Source organism: Desmodus rotundus, chromosome 2, assembly GCF_022682495.2.
Source record: "Desmodus rotundus isolate HL8 chromosome 2, HLdesRot8A.1, whole genome shotgun sequence".
Lineage (NCBI taxonomy): Eukaryota > Metazoa > Chordata > Mammalia > Chiroptera > Phyllostomidae > Desmodus > Desmodus rotundus.
The window spans coordinates 98,971,387-98,994,360 of NC_071388.1; the positions used below are offsets into that span (position 1 = coordinate 98,971,387).

The 22,974-nt window shown below is 39.6% G+C and overlaps 1 protein-coding gene across 2 annotated transcripts in view; it reads right to left on the reverse strand.

The window, feature by feature from the left end:
- Positions 1-12,633: 12,633 nt before the first annotated feature.
- The window catches only part of IQCB1 (IQ motif containing B1), a 55,668-nt gene continuing 45,327 nt past the window's right edge, over positions 12,634-22,974 (reverse strand). For both annotated transcript variants that reach the window (XM_024578068.4, XM_024578067.4), the window contains 3 exons: positions 17,789-17,920; positions 16,238-16,394; positions 12,634-13,210 (listed from right to left, as the gene is read on the reverse strand). In XM_024578068.4, the coding sequence (XP_024433836.1) occupies positions 12,981-13,210; positions 16,238-16,394; positions 17,789-17,920 (519 nt within the window). In that variant the 3' untranslated portion in view covers positions 12,634-12,980. The remainder of the gene's footprint in view (positions 13,211-16,237; positions 16,395-17,788; positions 17,921-22,974) is intronic.

The window sequence follows — 22,974 nt, forward strand, 5'->3', positions numbered from 1 at the left end:
ATATCTTCTTCATTTACTACTTGAATACTAAGAATGCTATTTAGGAAGGTGTATTCAACCTAGAGTCAAAACCAAGTTATTAATGGGTTTTGTATAATCAGCAGCAGTTAGCAGCCTCCCTTCTGATTTATGAAGTACCATAATTTCAACACTACCCTCTGTCTCCGGCCTCATTCCTCTCAGCCCTGAAGATTATCAAACTTCTCTTTCACTTTCCCTACCCACACTTTAATTAGGTTGACAGGCAAGAAATGCATACTGATTAATATAAATGATTTAGCTGTATAATTTATATACCCAGTAATAAAATACCTTACAGGAGTCCTGTACAGTACAAGTGTTTAGTCTATTCCCTAGGACTGTCTTTTCCATTATGATATGAATTCCTCTTTATGGTACTGAAGGTTGCACATTCTGGAGAAGGACAGCTAGGACGTTGCCTCATGGTTTTTCTTCTCTATGTCATATTGGAATTGCATGGAGCCAGTATAGGCAATCCACATTTATTACTTTTTGTTTTTACTAATCTTTCTATACTGTTGATTATACTTACGACCATATTGCATGAAATCCGGAGCACTAACCTTGTTTGGATCCCTTAATAGTAGGGTAAGCCCACTTTTTCTTGTGTGCTAGAAAAATCCACACTCAACAAATAGTTACTAAGTATCTCTTCAGGATTAATTGATTGAATAGATATTTTTCATTCCCTCTGCCTTCTCCTTCAACTGGTCACTTTATTCTTCAGTGCATGTCCTTGAGAGGCTCTGTCCATCTCTCGGACCAAGTTAGTGAAACTTATGTATATATCACTCCCTGCAAAATAAGTCATGACACTTTAAATCACATACTTGGTTAATATTTATCTCTTCTATTGGAATGTGAGGTCCATTAGCACAGAGCATTTCCTGCATCTAGCACAGCATTTTTTAAAGGTTTTATTTATTATTAGAGGGGAATGGAGGAAGAAAAAGAAGGACAAAATCCTCAATATGAAAAACATTGATGGATTGCCTCTTCAATGTACCCCAAACCCACAACCTAGACACATACCTGACCTGGAATTGAACTGCAATGTTTCACCTCACCGGATAACGCCCAACCAATTCAGCAACACCGTCAGGGGTAGCAAATCATCTTTTATATTATAAATGCGTCTAGGTATTCATTGAATGAATAGCTGTATCTTAGTTTAACATCCCTTGGTCAAATATTGAAAAATTAAGTCATTTAACAGTTATTTAAAAAAAATTTTTTTGTTATTCAATTACAGTTGTCTGCATTTTCTCCCCATCCCTCCACCCCACGTCAGCCGAACCCACCTCCACCCTCCTCCTTGATTTTGTCCCTGTGTCCTTCATGGTAGTTCCTGTAAGCCCCTCTCCTTACTGTCCCCTCCCCCCTCCCCACTGGCTATGTTAGATTGTTTTTAACTTCAATGTGTCTGGTTATATTTTGCTTGCTTTTTTCTTTTGTTGATTATGTTCCAGTTAAAGGTGAGATCATATGGTATTTGCCCCTCACCGCCTGGCTTGTTTCACTTAGCATAATGCTCTCCAGTTCCATCCATGCTGTCGCAAAGGGTATAAGCTCTTTCTTTCTCTCTGCTGCGTAGAATTCCATTGTGTAAATGCACCATAGTTTTTGAATCCACTCATTTGCTGATGGGCACTTAGGTTACTTCCAGTACTTGGCTATTGTAAATTGTGCTGCTATGAACATTGGGGTGCACAGGTTCTTTCAGATGGGTGTTTCAGGGTTCTTAGCGTATAATACCAGCAGTGGAAATGCTGGGTCAAAGGGCAGTTCCATTTTTAGTTTTCTGAGGAAATTTCATACTGTTTTCCACAGTGGCCTCACCAGTCTCCATTCCCACCAACAGTGAACTAGGGTTCCCTTTTCTCTACATCCTCTCCAACATTTGTTTGTTGATTTGTTTATGTTGGCCACTCTGACTGGTGTGAGGTGGTATGTCATTGTGGTTTTAATTTGCATCTCTCTGATGGCTAGTGATGCTGAGCATCTTGTTATATGTCTCTGGGCCCTCCGTATATCTTCCTTGTAGAAGTGTCTGTTCAAGTCTTTTGTCCATTTTTTAATTGTGTTGTTTGTCTTCCTGGACTGGAGTCCTGTGAGTTCTTTATATATTTTGGAGATCAGGCCCTTGTCTGAGGTATGATTGGCAAATATGTTTTCCCATATAGTTGGTTCTCTTTTTATTTTAATGCTGTTTTCTTTAGCCATGCAGAAGCTTTTTATTCTTATGCAGTCCCGTTTGTTTATTCTCTCCTTTATGTCCCTGGCTTTAGGGGACGTGTCTGTGACGATGTGGCTATGTGGAATGTCTGAGATTTTCCTGCCAATGTTTTCCTCTAGGACTTTTTCAATGGTTTTTCAACTTATATTTAAGTCTTTCATCCACCTTGAATTTATTTTTGTGTATGGTGTAAGTTGGTGATTGAGTTTCATTTTTTTGTATGTAGCTGTCCAGATCTACCAACACCATTTGTTGCAGAGGCTATTTTTGCTCCATTTTATGCTCCTGCCTCCTTTGCCAAATATTGACCGTAGAGACTTGGGCTTATTTCTGGGCACTGTGTTCTGTTCCATTGGTCTATGTGCCTGTTTTTATGCCAGTACCAGGCTGTTTTGATTACAGTGGCCTTGTAATTCAGTTTGATATCAGGTATTGTGATCCCTCCTGCTTTCTTCTTTCTCAAAATTGCTGCAGTTATTCAGGTCATCCATGGTGCCATATTAATTTCTAAAATGTTTGTTCTACATCTGTGAAATATGTCATGGGTACTTTAGTAAGAATTGCATTGAATCTATAAATCGCTTTGGGTAGTATGGCCATTTTGATGATGTTAATTCTTCGAATCCATGAGTTTGGTACATGCTTCCATTTGTTTGTGCCTTCCTTAATTTCTTTCTTCAATGTTGTGTAGTTTTCTGAGGACAGGTCTTTTACCTCCTTGGTTAGGTTTATTCCTAGGCACTTTATTTTTCTTGTTGTTTTATGAAATGGGATTTTTTCCCCTGCTTTCTGTTTCTGCTGTTTCAGTGGTGATATACAGGAATGCCTTTGATTTCTGAGTATTGACTTTGTATCCAGCTGTTTTGCCAAATTCATTTATTAGGTCGAGTAGTTTTTTGGTGGAGTCTATAAGATTTTCCATGTACACTATCATGTCATCTGCAAACAATGACAGTTTCATTTCCTCCTTTCCAATTTGGATGCCTTTTATTGCTTTTTCTTGTCTGATTGCTGTGGCTAGGACTTCCAATACTATGTTGAATAGGAGTGGTGAGAGAGGGCATCCTTGTCTTGTTCCTGATCTTAGTGGGAAAGCTCTAAGTTTTTGTCCATTGAGTGTGATGTTGGCTGTAGGTCTCTCATATATGGCCTTTATTATGTTGAAGAATGCTCCCTCTATTCCACTTTGCTGAGTGTATTTATCATAAATGGGTGCTGTATCTTATCAAATGCTTTTTCTGCATCTATTGATATGATCATGTGATTTTTGTCTTTGCTGTTGTTGATGTGATGAATTATGTTTATTGATTTGCGAATATTGTACCATCCTTGCATCCCTGGGATGAATCCCACTTGGTCATGGTGGATGATCTTTTTAATGTATTGCTGGATGTGGTTTGCTAATATTTTGTTGAGAATTTTAGTGTCTATGTTCATCAGCGATATTGGCCTGAAGTTTTCTTTCTTCGTTGTGTCTTTATCTGGTTTTGGGATGAGGATGATGGCGGCTTCATAAAAAGAGTCTGGGAGTCTTCCATCAGTTTGGATTGTTTTCGAATAGTCTGTGAAGGATAGGGGTTAGCTCTTCCTTAAATACTTTGTAGAATTCTCCTGTGAAACCATCTGGTCCAGGGCTTTTGTGTGTTGGGAGTTTTTGATTACTGTTTCAATTTTGTCTGCTGTTATTGGTCTGTTCAGGATTTCTGCTTCTTCTTCATTCAGTTTTGGAAGATTATATTTTTCTAGAAATGTGTCCATTTCACCTAGGTTTTCAAGTTTCTTGGCATACAGTTCTTTGTAGCAATTTCTTACAATCCTTTGTATTTCTGTGGTATCATTTCTCCTCTTTCATTTCTAATTGTGTTTATTTGGATCCTCTCTCTTTTTTTCCTGATGAGCCTGCTTAAGGGCTCGTCAATTTTGTTTATCTTTTCAAAGAACCAGCTCCTGGATTCATTGATCCTTAGAATTGTGTTTTTAGTCTCTATGTCATTTAATTCTACTCTGATCTTGGTTATTTCCTTCCTTGTACTTGCCTGGGTTGTCTTATTGTTGTTCCTCGAGTTCTTGTAAGTGTAGGGTTAGGTTGTTTGTTTGAAATGTTTCTATCTTTTTAAGGTAGGCCTGTATTGCTATGAACTTCCCTCTGAGGAATGCCTTTGCTGTGTCCCAGAGGTTTTGGGTTGTTATGAGTTCATTTTCATTTGTTTCCAGAAAGTTTTTGATTTCTTCCCTAATCTCATTCTTGGCCCATTCATTGTTTAATACCATCCTGTTCAATCTCCATGATTTTGAGGGTTTTGGGTTTTTTCCTTTGGGGTTGGTTTCTAGTTTCAGTCCCTTGTAGTCAGAGAAAATGCTTGATATGATTTCAATTTTCTTGAATTTGTTGAGGCTTGCTTTGTGTCCTACCATGTGGTCTATCTTTGAAAATGTTCCATGTACACTTAAAAAGAATGTGTATTTTGCTTCTTTGGGATGAAAGGCTCTATACATATCAGCTAAGTCCATTTCATCTAGGGTATTGTTCAGTGACACAATATCTTTGTTGATATTTTGTTTGGAAGATCTGTCCATTTTTGACAGTGGGGTGTTAAAATCCCCTACTATAATTGTGTTGCTGTCAATATCTTTCTTGAAGTCCTCCAAAATTTTGTTTATGTATTTGGGTGCTCCTATGTTGTGTGCATATATATTTACAATGTTTATGTCTTCTTGGTGGATTCTTCCTTTGAGTATTATGAAGTGACCTTCTGGGTCTCTCTTTATGGCCCTTCTTTGGAAGTCTATTCTGTCTGATATGAGTATAGCTACCCAGCTTTTTTTTTTCCAGTCCGTTTGCTTGGAATATTTGTTTCCAGCCCTTCACTTTCAGTCTGTGTGGGTCTTCTGTCCTGAGGTGGGTCTCTTGTAGGCAGCATATATGTGTGGGTCATGCTTTCTTATCCATTCAGCTATTCTATGTCTTTTGATTGGAGCATTTAACCCATTTACACTTAAGGTTATTATTGATAGGTATTTATTCATTACCGATTCTTTGTACCTGTGTTCTTCCCTCTTTCTCTCTTTTCCTTCCTTTCCTTAAAGCAGTCCTTTTAGCATCTCTTGCAGAGCTGGTTTGGTGGAAGTGTATTCTTTTAGACTTCTTTTGTCTGGGAAATTCTTTATTTGGCCTTCTATCTTGATTGAGAGCCTTGCTGGGTAAAGTAGTCTTGGTTGCAGGCCTCTGGTTCTCAGTACTTGGAATATTTTTTTGCCATTCTCTTCTGGGTTGGAGTGTTTCCATTGAGAAGTCAGCTGCTAACCTTATTGGGGCTCCCTTTTATGTTACTACCTGTTTCTCCCTTGCTGACTTTAAGATCCTCTCTTTGTCTTGGAATTTTGCCATTTTAATTACAATTTGTCTTAATGTGGGCCTCTTTGTGTTCCTCTTGCTTGGGACTCTCTGTGATTCCTGGATTTGTGTGACTTTTTCTCCCATCGAATTAGGGAGGTTTTCCATCATTACTTTTTCAAACAGGTTTTCTATCCCTTGCTCTTCTTCTTCTTCTTCTGGTATCCCTATTATACGGATATTATTATGTTTCATCTTGTCCTGCCTTTCCCTTAATCCCTCTTCATTCTTTCTGAGCCTCTTTTCCTTTTCTTGCTCTTTCGGGGTGTTTTTTTCTACTTTGTCCTCCAGCTCGCTGATCCAATCCTCTGCTTCATCAAATCTGCTTTTGATTCCTTGTACTGTGTTTTTCAGTTCAGAAATTGTATTCTCTGTTTCCTCTTGGCCCTTGTTGGTAGTTTCTATTTCCTTTTTCATGTTGATATAGTTTGCAGTGAATTTATTATAGTTTCCCTGTAGTTTTTGGTAATTCTCTGTGAGCTCAGTGAGCTTCCTGATAACCATTGCTTTGAACTCAGTATCAGATAGTTGACTTGCCTCTGTTTCATTTAGTTTTCTTTCTGAGGCTTCCTCCTTTCCTTTTACTTGGGGATTGTTTCTTTGTCTTCCCCATTGTTTGTGAGACTCTTCTTGCTAGCCTCTGCTTCTTAAATTGATGTATTCTGACTCCCTGGGTTTATGGTATGAACTTCTATGGTAGAATGCCAGTGGGATTCAGTGGTGGCATCTCCTTAATCTCCTGAGCTCGCTGGTGTTGGGCTGTCATTTATGTTGGCTCTCTGTATGTCTTTGGGTTTTGATTGTTGTTGGGTGTTTCTTTGATGGGTCCTTCCGTCAAGCTGGTTAATTGAGGATCACTCCATCTACCACGTCTCGTATTCTGTCATGCAGATGTGGACAGTTTGTGTTGGAGCTGATTCTTCTGTGTGTACAAGTTTTTGAGGCTTCTCTCTCTCGCTCTTGTTCAGTTGTTTGCTCTGAGTAATTTCTCCACTCTTTAGTTGTATTTCCAGATTGGTCCTGGATTGAGGTTAGTGTGGTTTCCACTCCCTTCTTCACCTTCTTCCGTTTTTATCTGTTGGTGGTTCCTTTGTTGGTGGGTTTCCTCTTCCAGCAGATGTACTGGTGCTCACCGCTCCCACCTTGCAAGTTCTCTGGAGTAGCGAAGTGAAATTTGTCTCACTGTCTCGGTTATTAGGATGACCGCTGTTTGGGTCTAACTCTGGTCTTTTCAGAGCTCCAGGTTTTATTGTCTCACCTGTGGGAAAAGGAGAAAAAAAAAAGGGGAAGGAATATAAAAGGAAAGGAAAGAAGGAAGGAAGAAGGAATAAAAAAAGATCGGAGGGAAAGAAAAGAAGAAGGAATTTTAACAAAAATTAGAATAAAAGATAAATAAAAGAAGGCAGGAAGAAGGAATAAAAAAGTAAAGGAAAGACGGAAGAAAGAATAAAAAAAGAAGGAAGGACAGAAAGGAAGAAGGAATTAAAAAAAAAAAAAAGTCTTCTGCTGGCTTTAAAGAGGTCAGGTCAGTTCTGCTGGTCTTCCTGTCCGTGAAATGGGAGGGGGTGGGTGGAAGGATTGGTTTCACCTTTCTCCCTTCCTGAGCCACACTCTTCGCTGTTGTCCAGCCTCCAGCCCAGGGTTCCTCAGGGTCCTTCTGCTCCCCCATAGGCCTTTAATCCACCAGTTGTGCTGTCCTTGAGGTGCACCAATTAGGGGCAACTCACAGTATACCTTCTTGCTCTTTGCTGTCCTAGATACTAGGGGCTCTTGGTGCTCCTTCAGGGTAGTTCAGCCCCCTACTGAGTCAAGTCTTTCTGGGGACTGCAGTCTCCCCTAGCCCTGCAGCTCCCCTCTGCTGGGCATTCTGCCTTCCTCCTAGAGGGAGAGTAGGCCCTTCAGGGCTTTGTGCACAGGGGCTAGGTGGGAGGTGTTCAGTCCCCAGTGCTTCATGCGTGGTTGCTGTGAGTAGCCAGGCCATTGATCGGGCTGCGCACCCACCTGGGGCTTCAGGTGTGGGCGCCCAGGCTGCTGATTGGGGTACGCACCAGTCCCAGGTTTTTGGCCTCTGTGCCTGGGCTGTCTGGCCGCTGATCTGGGTGCACATTGACCTGGGCTTCAGGTGTGTGCTGGGGCTGCTTATCTGGTGTTCACAGTCCAGGGGCTGAATGGTTGGGGGCGCCAGAGGCCACGGCTGCTGAGGAGAATTCTGTAAACAGCTGCTGAGTTCCTCATTTTCTATTTTTCTTTTCGAAAAATTCCTCCTATTCAAGCCCCCCAGTCCAAACAAGCACCCGGACTCTCACACAGCCCAGCCGGGCTCTCTCCCAAGAATCTTGCAGCAGACCTTGAGGCCCTGGCCGTGGGCTTCAGCCGCCCTAGTCCCCATGCTGGTCCCAGGGGCCTTATGTCCCCAATCACTCTTCTTACCATCTGATTTTTCAATGTCCTCTACAATTTTTGGTCTCTGATCTTCGTATATGCTGGAATACCGTTGGCTGTTCGCTTTGTTCCTCAGATCAGCTAGGCGTTTCGCTCATGCTGAGGGGAAGTGGACTCCGCTCCCACCTATCTCGTCGCCATCTTTGGTTGTCCATTTAACAGTTATTAAGTTAAAATTATTAAGTTATTAAGATACATAGTAGAGGTATATACATTTGGTACCACCTTAGCAGTCAATAGGGTTTCCATAAAGGAAATGGGCCGTTTTTATGTAGCCAATTAAATACCTACATAAAGCCCAAGTATAAAAGAGTGACTGAGTGAACTACTGATTAACTAAAATGAGTAAGTGGCTTATTTTAGAGTTTTGTAGACTGGTATTTAAACTTAGGAAAGTTAGCCAATGTCTCTCATTATCAGTTTCACATTTGTAAACTAGAAATTATAAATGTTGCTATTATAGGGTTGTTGTAAGAATTAAATGACATGATAACCATAAAATAATTAGCAGAGATGGGCACATATCACACAATACATTTTAAGTATTATTTAGCAGCAGCAGCAGTAGTAGTTGTACTAGGTTCCCGGAGTAAGGTGGGATGATTTGATGAAGGGTCTATGAATACCATATCCTTAGATTTTCAAATAGACTAGGTAAGGGATCAACTAATTAAAGATTAATGCTGAAATGATCATCTTAGATCAGCAGTTCGTGTATTTTTGTTGATTTATTAATGATAGCCATTCTGACAGGTATGAAGTGATATCTCATCATGGTTTTAATTCCATACATATCACTTAGAGTATGATTCTCTTTTTTATTATATTTATTTACTTTTAAGTATATTTACTGACTATGCTATTACAGTTGTGTCATGTTTTCCCCCCTTTACTCCCCTCAGTCCTGCACCCTGCCTCCCAACACCATTCTCCCACCTTTATTCATGTCCATGGTCGTATATGTAAGTTCTTTTGCTTCTCCATTTCCCATAATATTCTTAACATCCCCATAGTCTGTTTTGTACCTACCATTTGTGCTTCTTATTCCCTGTATCTTTTTCCCCATTGTCTTCCCCCTCCCTACCTACTGATATCCCTACATGTGATCTCCATTTCCGTGACTCTGTTTCTGTTGTAGTTGTTTGCTTAGTTTGTTTTTTATTAGGTTCAGTTGTTGATAGTTGTGTTTGTTGTCATTTTACCGTTCATATTATTTTTCTTAGGTAAGTTCCTTTAACATTTCATATAATAAGGGCTTGGTGATGATGAACTCCTTTAACTTTACCTTATCTGGGAAGCACTTTATCTGCCCTTCCATTCTAAATGATAGCTTTGCTGGATAGAGTAATCTTGGATATACGTCCTTTCATGACTTCAAATACTTCTTTCCAGCCCCTTTTTGCCAGCAAGGATTCTCTTGAGAAAGCAGCTGAGAGTCTTATGGGAACTCCTTTGTAGGTAACTATCTCCTTCTCTCTTGCTGCTTTTAAGTCTCTCCTTATCTTTAATCTTGGGTAATGTAATTATATTGTGTCTTGGCCTGTTCCTCTTTGGCTCCAACTTCTTTGGGGCTCTCTGAACTTCCTAAAAGTCTATTTCCTTCACCAGTTTGGGAAAGTTTTCCTTCATTATTTGTTCAAATAAGTTTTCCATTTCTTGCTCTTCATCTTCTCCTTCTGACACCCCTATGATTTGGCTATTGAAATGTTTAAAATTGTCTCAGAGGTCCCTAAGCCTCTCCTCATATTTCGAATTCTTTCTTCATTCTGTCCTTGTTGAATGTTTATTTCTTCCTTTTGTTCCAAATTGTTGAGTCCTGGTTTCCTTCCCTTCGCTGTTGGTTCCCTGTACATTTTCCTTTATTTCACATTTTCCTCTACTTTGCCACCTCATTCAACCATTTTTTGTGAGCATCCTGATTCCCAGTGTTTTGAACTCTGCATCTGATAGGTTAGCTATCTCTTCATCACTTAGTTGTATTTTTTCTGGAGCTTTGATCTGTTCTTTCATTTGGGCCATAGTTTTTTGTCCCAACACACCTGTTATGTAGTAAGGGGCAGAGCCTTAGGTGTTCACCAGGGCAGGACAACCCAGGTCGCTGCGTCTTGATGTCCTATGCGGGGGAGGGATCCGAGAGGGAACAATGCAGCTTGCTTAGCTGTTGGCCAACTTTCAGTCACTTCCTCCAGTACCCACAAGCAAATTGGGCCCTTCTGGTGCTGATTCCCAGGTGGGTGGTGCTGTGTATGTCCTAGAATCCTGTAGCCCTCTTAAACACTCTCTCCTAGGCTGGAAGTTTCCTCTGCCGTCTCAACCCCCATAGGTTTTTTGCAGTCAGAATTTTTGAGGCTTTATTTCCCCACACTGGAAACCTGAGTTGTGCAGTCTGCCTCACTCCCCAGTTGTTCCTCCCAGTTTATCTGCACGCAAATGTGGGACCACCCACTCAGCCAGACACCACCTCACCTTCCCTGGTCCTCCCACTGCTGCCTTGCCACGTAAGTCCTCTCCACCCTGCCTGCCCATCTCCACCTCTCCTAACAGTCTGGATGAATGTTTCTTAAGTCCTTGGTTGTCAGACTTCCATACAGTTCGATTTCCTGGCAGTTCTGGTTATTTTTTTTATTTTAAATTTGTCCTTCTTTTGGTTGTGTGACGAGGCAAAATGTATTTACCTACACCTCGATCTTGGCCGGAAGTCCCAGACTTATTGTTATATTAATATAGCAACAGTAACAGCATTAAAAATCAGAAAATATTACAGCATTTTCAGAAGTTAAAAGATTATATTTCAGTACTGCAGCGAGGTTGAGTTAAACTAGTCAGTTTAGCTGGGTTTGGCTTTCTTTTTTATCTTCAAGGAACAATAGGCTTCAAATTATTTTTTAGCTGCAGTTACCTTGGCTTAGAGGGGTCTGGAAAGCTGTTCTCAGTAGTCCTGCTCCATCTTCCACTATTAGCCACCCCTGTATGCTTTTGCCACAGAGGGGGTTCTCTCTACATGTATTTTTTCCCTATCCCAGCAGTAAACTGCTATTATCACTTGGTGCTGGACAAGTCTTGGGGACATGAGTGGTCTGTTGTCCTGATCCACCCTAAATTTTAAGATAGGTCTTTTTTGGGGGGTCAGGGTGGGGCTTCCTCAGGGTTCTTACTTTTCTAGCCCCTGGCAGTCAAACAGCCTCATACCTGTGGCTGGTTTCTAACAGGCAAGTTTCCTCCCCAGCATTTGCAGACCTCTAGTTTGTATTGATATGAGATTTCTAGGCCTTCCCAGGAGTGGAGGGTTTTGTGTCTATCACTCCCTCAGCAATGCTGGTTCTCTACTTGTGCTGGGGTCTAGTGTTTCCTATCCTGCTCCCAGGGAGAGACAGATTTTGTTCCTATTCCTTCCTTACATACAGTAAAATTTTGTCAGAGCCTTGGGGGTAAGAGGACTTGCTGTCCTGTTCTTGCAGCTTGAAGGCTTTTAAGGCAAGGGTTTGGGAAAGTGGGTGTAAGTAGTAGCCTACCACTTCATGTTTGCCTGCACCCCTAAGGGCATGCGTTTAGGCCTACTGCTTCCAAACTCATAGATATTATAAACTGACATGCTACCCCACACTTGGCCTTTAAGAAGTTGCTAAGACTTTACTTGGTTTCTTATCCCACCACCTTTGTCTTCTATGCTCTACTAAAGATGAAATAGTTCATTTCACAGATGGTGAATCCTACCTCAATTTACCTGGTTATTTTGATGCTTCAGAGATCTGATAGGCTTATAAAAGCATTTCCTGTCATTTCTTCTGTTATGGTGACAGGAACATTCTCATATAGCTTTCTATATTCCAAAGGAAACCAGAACTCTCATCTGCTTATTCTTACAGGTGAATTTTAGACATCTTTTTGAATTAGTAATAAAAATTACATTAGGATTTTTACTAGAATTTTACTAAGGTCAACTTTAGTGGAATGGACATTATACTAGTTGGGCTTCCCATGCCAAAATACTGGTATTTTCAGTACTTATACAAAACTTATTTATACAAAGCACACACTCCAGGTTCCTTTTATGGAGTCCATGATTTGTTCATTGATTTTAACTTAAATTCCATAGTTACAAACACAAATAGTGGTGGCTTATGCTACTGAAATAAAATTAAAGGTAAATAGGGACATCAGGAATTATTAGGTTGGAACCAAATAATCATATATGTACCTTGGATCATAACAGAAATTAAGCATTATATTTAGTTCTGAGATTCCTAGGAGACAAGACAAAAAGGGGAAATAGTAGGATACAGAGTTCTCATAGAAAGAACGGAATTTTATCTGGAGAAATTTTTCTTGCATTGAATCTTAGGATTTTTAAATGTAGTTCTTTCTAGGAATAACAAGATAAAAATTTAGTTCAAACACTGTTTTGTAGAAAATAGTCAAATGTCCTTCAGTTGACCATTTCTTTTCCTTACCTTTAAAAGTTAGGAGCATACTTTCCTATATTAACAGAAAAATAGGAATTCTAATAATGAATGTGAAAAGATCAAATAATCCTGACAAGTTTTTCAGAACTGTTGAAAATATTTATTTCGAGAACACTTTTAATTGGAAAACAGCAGGAACAAAAAGAGAAATATCACATTTTATAAAAGCAGTAGGATAACATGCTGAGTTTACTTCCACAATAAAAGCCACACCAATTTGTGTGTGTGGCCAGGGATGGAGATGTGGGAAAAAATTTTAAACATGTGATAGAGGTAGAAGATAATTCTTTGCTTGCTTCTTATAAATCTTGTTTGAAGAACCTCTGAAAAAATGTAAGTTAGGATAGGTCTAGTCTACTAGCATGCCAGAGGCAGAACTAATATAATCTCCTGAAATACAGGAATAATTCCTCAGGATATCTCCTTAAGGAGGTTTGGTGCCACCAATGAATAAAGTTCCTAACTCTACACTAAGCTCATCCTTTGGGACATCAATCTCATCTCCTGCTTCTTCCCCAAGCTTTTTCCACCAGGGTGCTTGTATATGCTTCAGAGTAGTAAGATGGTCCTGCTTGGCCTTGGTTGCCACAGGTCTGGATCTACTTAGGAAGAGCTCGGGTTCCTTCCATTCTGCCTCCTTCAGATTTGGTGCCTCTGTGGTAAATAGAAAATAAACAGGCGAATGGAAGAGTTCTGTATAAGTAAGTAGGAACTTGAGAACTACCGAGGTGGAATTCTGCAAAAGCAGGCAGGGACAGGTCTAGATGATGGCATACGACTATTCCCAAATTGTAGCCGTGGCTGGCAGCAACTGCACCCACCACCTCATTTTGTGTTTAAAAGAATAAAACAAGATGTAGGTTTATTTAAAAGAAGGATTTAAAAAATAATAGCAGAACTCCATTCTACAGAGGAGAGGGTCAGTTACAGCCACCTATCCACTCAAAAATACAAAATTTGCAAGTAATGGCATTAAACAGAGGACCCTGGCTCTCTCTGTTCCACATATAGTTCAAGTGTTTCAAAGGCTGACTGAAACACTAAGGCTTCATGGATGGGATCTCTCATTTAATATACTAGTAAGGATAACACTAATTTTTTTGCAAGCCCTTCATTGAAAATTATAAGATGGCACTGTAACCACCATTACCATATACTTCTAAAATATGATCAACAGCTTATGAGACTACATAATAGAATCTGGCTAGTAGGTCTCAGTAATGCAAAAGTTAATAACTTTGAGTTGATACACATGAATGATAACAAAGCTAGGGAAGTAGTTAAGAAGGAGGTTATGGGACTTAGAGCCAAGCGAGAGACATAGGTAGACTTACTTGGCCTCCTTGCACAGCCATAAGAAGGATAACAACCAACGTAAAAACAAGAAACAACCACAACTGCCAGAAAATCGAACCATAAACGAGTCCAACAACCAAGGATTTAAAGAAGCCCTTTTCATTCAGACTGGTAGAAGAGGCAAAGAGGATGTTGTGTGGTATGGCCAGGTAGCAGCAGGAGTCAGCGGCAGAATGGGCGGTCCCATGTACACGTGTGGCTGACAAAAACCTGGAGGGACAATGGGGGAGTGAACAATTCCAACCCTAGGCAAGACTATGCAACCCACAGTTCCAGTGCCTGGAAAATAAAGCCTCATAACCTCTGGCTGCAAAAATCAGTGGGGGTTGGGGCAGCAGGAAAAACTTTCAGTCTCACAAGAGAGTCCTCTTAAAGGGCCCATAGGGACCTAGAACATATGCAAACCCACCTAGTCTGGGAATCAGCACCAGGACAGCAGCTACAAGGGCACCAGTCACTTACAGGAAGTGGGGGATGTGAATCGAAATGGGGTGAGAGCTGAGTAAGTGGCACTGTTCCCTCTCTGACCCCTCCCCTACATACAGCACCACAAAGTGGCAAAGTGGGTTGCACCTAAGGTTCCACCTTACAACATAACAGGTGCACCCACACCAGGAGTCAAAGCAGCTCTACCTAACATACAGAAACACAGGGAGGCTGCCATATTGGGAAGACAAAGAAATATGGCCCAAATGAAAGAACAGATCAAAACTCAAGAAAAAGAACTAAGCCACACAGAGATAGTTACCTATCAGATGCAGAGGTCAAAACACTAGTGATCATGATGCTCACAGAAATGATTGAGTATGGCTACAAAGTAAAAGAAGAAGTGAAGGCTATACAAAGTGAAATAAAGAGAAATATACAGGGAACCATAGGGAAGGTAAGGAAACCGGGACTCAAATCAACGATGTGGAGCAGAAGGAAGAAATAAACATTCGACTGGAACAGAAAGAAGAAACAAGAATTAAAAAAAAAAAAAAAAAAAAAAAAGGAACGGCTCAGGAATCTCTGGGACATCTCCAAACACACCAACATCTGAATCATAGGGGTGCTAGAAAGAAAAGAGGAAGAGTGAGAAACTGAAAACTTATTTGAAAAAATAATGAAAGGAAACTTCCCCCATTTGGTAAAGGAAATAGACATACAAGTCCAGGAAGCTCAGAGAGTCCCAAAGAGGGCCACACCAAGACACATCATAATTAAAATGCCAAAGGTTAAAAATAAAGAATCTTTTAAAAAAAGATTTCATTTATTTATTTTTAGATAGAGGGGAAGGGAAGGAGAAAGAGAGGGAGAGAAATATCAATGTGTGGTTGCCTCTCATGCACCCACACCTGGGGATCTGGCCCGCAACCCAGGCATGTACCCGAACTGGGAATCCTACCAACGGCCCTTTGGTTCACAGGCCGGAGCTCAATCCACTGAACCACAGAAACCGGGCAAGGAAAGAATCTTAAAAGCAGCAAAAAACAAGGAGACAGTTACCTACAAAGGAGTTCCCATATGACTATCAGCTGCTTTCTCAAAGGAAACCTTGCAGGCAAGAAGGGGCTGGAAAGAGATATTCCAAGTCATGAAAGGCAAGAATGTACATCTAAGATTACTCTATCCAGCAAAGCTATCATTTAGAATGGAAGGGCAGATAAAGTTCTTCCCAAATAAGGTAAAGTTAATGGAGTTTATCATCACCAAGCCCTTATTATATGAAATATTAAAGGGACTTATTTAAGAAAAAGAAGATGATCAAAGCTATGAACAGTAAAATGACAACAAGCTCACAACTATCAATCGCAGAATTTAAAAAAAACAAAAATGAACTAAGCAAACAACTAGAACAGGAACAGAATTGTGGAAATGTAGATCACACGGAGGGTTACCAGTGGAGAAGATTAAGGGGAGAAAGGGGGAAAAGGTACAGAGAATAAGCATAATTGGTAGGTATAAAATAGACAGGGGGAGGTTAACAAAGTACTCACAGGAGAGGAAGAAGCCAAAGAACTCACATGTACAACCCATAGACATTGAAAAAGGGGTGGGGATTGCTGGAGGGACTGTGGGTACCGGGCAGAGGAGGACAAAGGGGAAAAAAATGGGACAACCTGTAATAGCATAATCAGTAAAATACACTTAATTTAAAAAAGGAGGTTATGGGATCTGCATCATTTGGGAACACTATGTGCTGGTATGATGTAGAAGTAGAAATTTTTGAGGACAGGAAATGGACTGATAGACCACTTTTGGTGTTTTCCTTCTGAAGATTTTAGATGTCACGAAATCAACTATAGGTTCCTTTTAGGAAAGACAAATAGAATGAGCACATACTTATTAACTGTTCAATGTTAGTGCTGATCTGTGCCTTCAGAGCCTCCCTGTGCAGCTGGGCTCTATCTTCTAGGGCTCTGCCCATGAAGTAGTGTTGCAGTCGTTCTTGTGCTTGGGAATGGAGCTCCCTGCTGGTCACATCCGACATCTGAGAGCTCTGGGAACAGAAGACAGAAAAAGTTGTCACAGGAAGGACAAATGCACCAAAGTATGTTTCATCCAACTACTCAGCAGAGGTTACAGAATGCTTAACTGTCTCTCATCAACTGAATGTTATGACTGATGTCTACCTTCTGCTTTGTGCAAGCATTTAAGCAGACTTTTAAAATCAGTTTTAGATGAAAATGCAGGTGGGGGAGTTTCTTTTTGGTATGCTCGCTCCCATGTGTCACTTCCTCATACAGTGTGGTTTACTGTGAGAAGAGGTAAGATTTAGAAACAGTGAAAATTATAAATGGTTTGGTAAAGAGACTGGCCTGGAAGAGAAGCAATAAGATGAACCCTTTTGTTCTGAACCCCAGCTGGTAAGAGTATATTCTGATAAGACTATATTAATAATCTTATCCCCAAACTTATCTAATCCATAATGTTATGACTGCTTCTGATTTCATAGCATGAGGGACAAAATCAGCCAAAAGACCATGTTCTTTTGGCTAGTCTGCTAATTTAAAAGGAACTTAATTAGTTTGGAGAAGAATGAAATAATCTTAACAAAGCTGATAAAGATTCTGCCACCACTAAAGTTCCAATTCCTGGATCTTGGAAGCAGCTCTGTTCTAGCAAACACCTTACTTTTCACCCAAGGAATTTTAAGCAGCTGTACTAGATTAATGAATAAAGCAGCACTGCTTTTTAAACAGAAATATGTATCAGAATCATACACAGTGCATTAAAGAGAAAAAGGATATTGGAGACCTAAACATAAAAAGTAAAACTATAAAACTCTCAGAAAAGATGGAGGAAAAACTTCGTGACATTGGATTTTGAAATGATTTCTCGGATATGACACTGAAGGCACGGGCTACAAAAGAAAAAACTAACACACTACAATTCACCAAAATTAAAAATTTTTCTATATCAAAGGACGCTATCAACAGACTAAAAAGTAAGTCCAAATAATGGGAGAAAATATCAATCTCTCTATCCAAATCATATATTTGATAAGGAATTAATATCCAATATATAAAGAACTCCTAAAACTCAACAACAACAACAACAAAAACCTGATTAAAAAAATTGACAATGGCCCTGGCTGGTGTGGCTCAGTGGACTGAGTGCTGGCCTGTGAACCAAAAAGGTCACCAGTTCAATTCCCAGTCAGGGTATGTGCCTGGGTTGTGGGCCAGGTTCCTGGTTGGGAGCCTGTGACAGGCAACTGTTTCTCACACAAAGATGTTTCTTTCCCTCTCTGTCTCCTTCTCTTCCCCCCTCTCTACAAATAAATAAATAAACAAATAAATAAAATCTTTAAAATAAAAAAAGATTTACTTTATAACAAAAAATATGATAAAATAATTAACAGTGATATAGCCTAGAAGGCTGTATACATACTGGATGTCTTCTGACATAGTCATCCACTTGTTGCTTCAGTTCAATCCTACGCGCATCAGTGAGTTCTTTGAGTCCTTGCCAAGGAGCATATAGTTTCTTTTTCTTACGGCACTTTGCTAGGAATTTAAGAGTCTGGAAACACAAAGAAGATCTGTGATTTTTCTTCCCTAATAGAACTATTTTCTTCCTACAACATATGGTAGCAACAGTACTGCAACAGCTGTTAACTGAGTGTGTATGAGGAAACAGATGGGACTGTGATAGGGGTGAGAGAGCAGAATGACTTTTTAATTACATTCTTCTGTAGTGTTTTAATATTTTATGAGGATACATTCATGTATTATTTATACAGTAAACAATAAAGAGAAAAAATAGAAAATAAGCATGGGTTGTAGTCTCAATTCCAGTTCCTTGTAAGTGTATGATTTAAGGCAAGTCACTCATATCCATAGGACAGAAAACAGCAACCCTAATTCTACTTAGTCTACAGGGGTGTAAAGATCAAAGAGACAATCTACAAGTAAAAACTCCATAAATGATGTTCTTCCTCATGTCCTTTAGAATGAACTTCTGGTGAAACAGGAAATCCTGTTTTTGTTTTTAATATATTTTATTGTTTATGTTATTACAGTTGCCCCATTTACCCCCTTCACTCCACTCCATCCTGCATACCCGCTCCCTCCCACATTCCCCCTCTATAGTTCATGTCCATGGGTCATACTTAAGTTCTTTGGCTTCTACATTTCCTACAATATTCTTACCCTCCCCCTGTCTATTTTCTACCTACCATTTATGCTGCTTATTCTCTGTACCTTTCCCCCCTCCCTCCCCTTCCCCCTCCCCTGTTCATAACCCTCCATGTGATCTCCATTTCTGTGATTCTGTTCCTGGTCTGGTTGTTTGCTTTGTTTGCTTTTGTTTTTGTTTTAGGTGTGGTTGTTAATAACTGTGAGTTTGCTGTCATTTTTACTGTTCCTATTTTTGATCTTCTTTTTCTTAGATAAATCCCTTTAACATTTCATAGAATAAGTGTTTGGTGGTGATGAACTCCTTTAACTTGACCTTATCTGAGGAGCACTTTATCTTCCCTTCCATTCTAAATGATAGCTTTGCTGGATACAGTAGTCTTGGATGTAGGTCCTTGCCTTTCATGACTTGGAATACTTCTTGCCAGCCCCTTCTTGCCTGTAAGGTCTCTTTGGAGAAATCAGCTGACAGTCTCATGGGAACTCCTGTGTAGGCAACTGTGTCCTTTTCTCTTGCTGCTTCTAAGATTCTCTCCTCTTTCATCTTGGGGAATGCAATGATGATGTGCCTTGGTGTGTTCCTCCTTGGGTCCAGCTTCTTTGCGACTCTCTGAGCTTCCTGGACTTCCTGGAAGTCTATTTCTTTTGCCAGATTAGGGAAGTTCTCATTCATTATTTGTTCAAGTAAGTTTTCAATTTTTTGTTCTTCCTCTTCTCCTTCTGGCACCCCTACAATTCAGATGTTGGAATGTTTCAAGATGTCCTGGAGGTTCCTAAGCCTCTCCTCATTTTTTGAATTCTTGTTTCTTCATTCTTTTCTGGTTGGATGTTCTTCCTTCTGGTCCACACTGTTGATTTGAGTTCCAGTTTCCTTCCCATCCCTATTGGTTCCCCGTTCATTTTCCTTTGTCTCTCTTAGCATAGCCTTCAGTTTTTCATCTAATTTGCAACCAAATTCAACCAATTCTGTGAGCTTCCTGATTACCAGTGTTTTGAACTGTGCATCTGATAGGTTGGCTATCTCTTTGTGGCTGAGTTGTATTTTTTCTGGAGCTTTGATCTGTTCTCTCATTTGGGCCATTTTTTTTGTCTTGGCACACCTGTTACATAAAGGGGCGGAGCCTTAGGTGTCCACCGGGGTGGGGTAACGCTCGTGGCTGCATTGTGATGCTGTATGTGGGGTAGAGGTCCAATAGGGAGCAATGGCGCTTGCTTCACTCTGCCACTTTTCAGTCACTCCCCTGCTACCCACAGTCTAATTGGGCCCCTCTGGTGCTGCTTCCTGAGTGGGTGGGTTTGTGCACATTCTAGGCCCCTGTGGGTCTCTCCAACAAACTCTCCTGTGAGGCTGGGAGTTTCTCCCACTGCTGCCTCAACCCCCACAGGTGTTTTCAATCAGTGGTTTGAGGCTTTATTTCCCTGCTCTGGAGCCCTGGGTCGTGTGATCTGTCACCTGGTCCACCAGCTGCTGCCTGGCCGGCCAGCTACAGCTTTGCCCACCTTGCTCCACAGTCCACCACCTTGCTGGGTCTGCCAGCCGCCGCCTTGCCATGAGTCCTCTCTGCCCAGCTGCCTGTCTCCGCCCCTCCGACTGGTCTGGATGAATGTTTCTTCTTCATCTCCTTGGTTGTGGGACTTCCATACAGTTCGATTTTCTGTCAGTTCGGGGTGTTTTTTGTTTTTAAATTGTTGTTGTCCTTCTTTTGGTTGTGCGAGGAGGTACAGTGTGTCGACCTACGCCTGTATCTTGGCTGGAAGTTGGAAATGTTGTTACTAGGCAAGATTTGGAGACTAATTTGAAATTATTCTTCCCAATTTTTTTTTACTACTCTCCCTTCTTTGTGATTTTTATCTCCATTGAAATTACAGGTTCACAGTGTTTAAGGCAGAGGTTTTCAACACTTTTCATCTCATAGCACACATAAACTTACTACTAAAATTCTGTGGCACACCGAAAAATTGGATTATATTTTCAGTATAAATATAATTATATATAAAGTTGAAATTATAATTATACAGGGAGTCCCGGTTTCCTTACCTTCTCTGTTGGTTCCCTGTATTATTTCTCTTTATTTCACTTTGTATAGCCTTCACTTCTTCTTTTATTTTGTAGCCATACTCAATCATTTCTGTGAGCATCATGATCACCAGTGTTTTGACCTCTGCGTCTGATAGGTAACTATCTCTGTGTGGCTTAGTTCTTTTTCTGGAGTTTTGATCTGTTCTTTCATTTGGGCCATATTTCTTTGTCTTCCCAATATGGCAGCCTCCCTGTGTTTCTTATATAATTATATATAAGTTGAAATTATAATTATATAAAATATATTTTTCAATAGAAAAAGGCTATTATGCTAGCTGCTGTCATTTTTTAAAAAAATTTGACAATCTAGGGGAAAAAAGGTCAGTACCCCTGACTGAATTCAGGTATTGCATGTTTTAAAAGTTCTTGTGGCATACCAGTGTGCTGGCTCTGTTACACTGGTTGAAAATTTCTAGTTTAAGGAAAGAGCTGGAAAATCCAGCTCACTGTCTATTTTTGAATGGGTTGCGAGTTAAGAATGTTTTGGGTATTTTTAAAATATATTTTATATTGTTACAAAGTTTAAATGGAAACTTTTGTACATATGAAAATTATATGAAATTCAAAATTCAGCCTACAAATTACATTTTACTGAAACACAGTCATACTCATTTGTTTACATATTATCTACGGTTTCCAATTGTAGAGTTGAATAACTGCTATAGACTGCATGGCCTGCAAAACCTCAAATATTTTACTGTTTCATGCTTTGCCCAAATAATTTATTGATATAATTCTGTTGTTTAAAGTGCCAGTTTTAAAAGAATTAGCACAAACACTGTATTTCTCTGCCTACTTACCATGTTCCCTCCCCGCCAAAATAACTTTTAAGTCTTTCAGGTTTCTTTTGATGCTTATCTCCATTTACTTTTCTGTGAATTTTCAGATCTAGGTATTATCCATTAACTTTCTTGCATGGAAAGTAGAGACTTAGCTCTTTCATTGCTTGTACTCCCACATACTTTCCATGTCATCAAACATCAAATATTAACTACACAATAGTTATGGTGTTGTAAAGTATAGCATAGGGAATATAGTCAATAATATTGCAGTAACTAAGTATGATGCCAGGTTGGTACTTGAAATACTATAATGTAAACTGTAACTGAAAAATAAAATGAAGTAAATTATGTCAGTTTCAGTTAAATCAATGTTCATGTTTACATAATTATGGCTACATAAAGGCTATTAATTTTTGAATACAGTATATGATTACTTTTCCTTCCTTGTATATTTTTTATCTTCGTTGGACTTAATAATTTATTGTTTTGCTGTGCTTAGTTTTCTATGTACTTATCACTGATTATATATCACAAAATGCTTTGTCAATACATTAAAACATATCAGGCATTCTACCAAATTCATTTTGTTAGAAAGTTTTCTGGAGCTTTTTGATGTGCTTCAATCTGGATTGATAGCTCTCTATGGCTGGTGCATAGCTGTCACCTGAGATCTCATTCACCATCATCTTGGTGGCTCCTTTTCATCTTTGTGTTTCCTGAATTCTATGTTGTCTTATTTCTTGGGTATTCCTTTGTTTTAGAGATTTTGTGATGAGAGACTAAAACATATCTTTAGTTTATGTTTACCTTTAACTGATGCTTAGTTGCGTGTAGAATTCTAGTTGGAAATCATTTTTGCTCAAGCATGTCACAGCCTTACTGTAATGGCTTTTCACTGCTAATGACGCTATCGATAAGTACTTTTGTCTCCAGCGTATTTCACAGTAATGTAAAATAAATGTAGGTGTGTTTCTGCCATTATATTGGCCATTTAGTCAGTCTGTTAGTCTAAAATTCATGACTTTCAGTTTGGAAAATCTTGAATTATTTGATATCCTCTTCTTAAGTTTTTTTGTCATTTGCTTCAAATGTTGGGCTGTTTGACGTCCTGGACTGGTTATCTTTTCTTTTTTGCCCTGCTTTATAGATTCCCCAAACCCCTTTTCCGTAACCCTTTTATTATGTCTTTCATTTTTTTCTGTTAAATTTTATTCTATTTTTTCCTCCTTATAAGCATCCTGGTTTTATTATTATTTTTTTTAGCTTTCTGAGGAAAAAATAGATTTTTAAAAGGTTCGCTTACCCCTTCAATTTCTCTATTTCTACCAAGTAGTTTTATTCAACCTTGGCTCTCCTCAGATCTCCTGTGATACTTTCAGCTGATATTTGAGAGAGAGCACTAAAAGGATGTTTAGAAATTCTGAGCAGGTCAGTGGGTAGGGTTTATCTACTGTGTACCTCAATATAGGGCTACTGAACTGAGTGGTTTCACTGGAGTACCTGATTGTGAGTATACTTATGATTTTTCCCTTGGGCTATTCAGATTTCCCAAAGAAAACATATTAAATCTGCTATGTG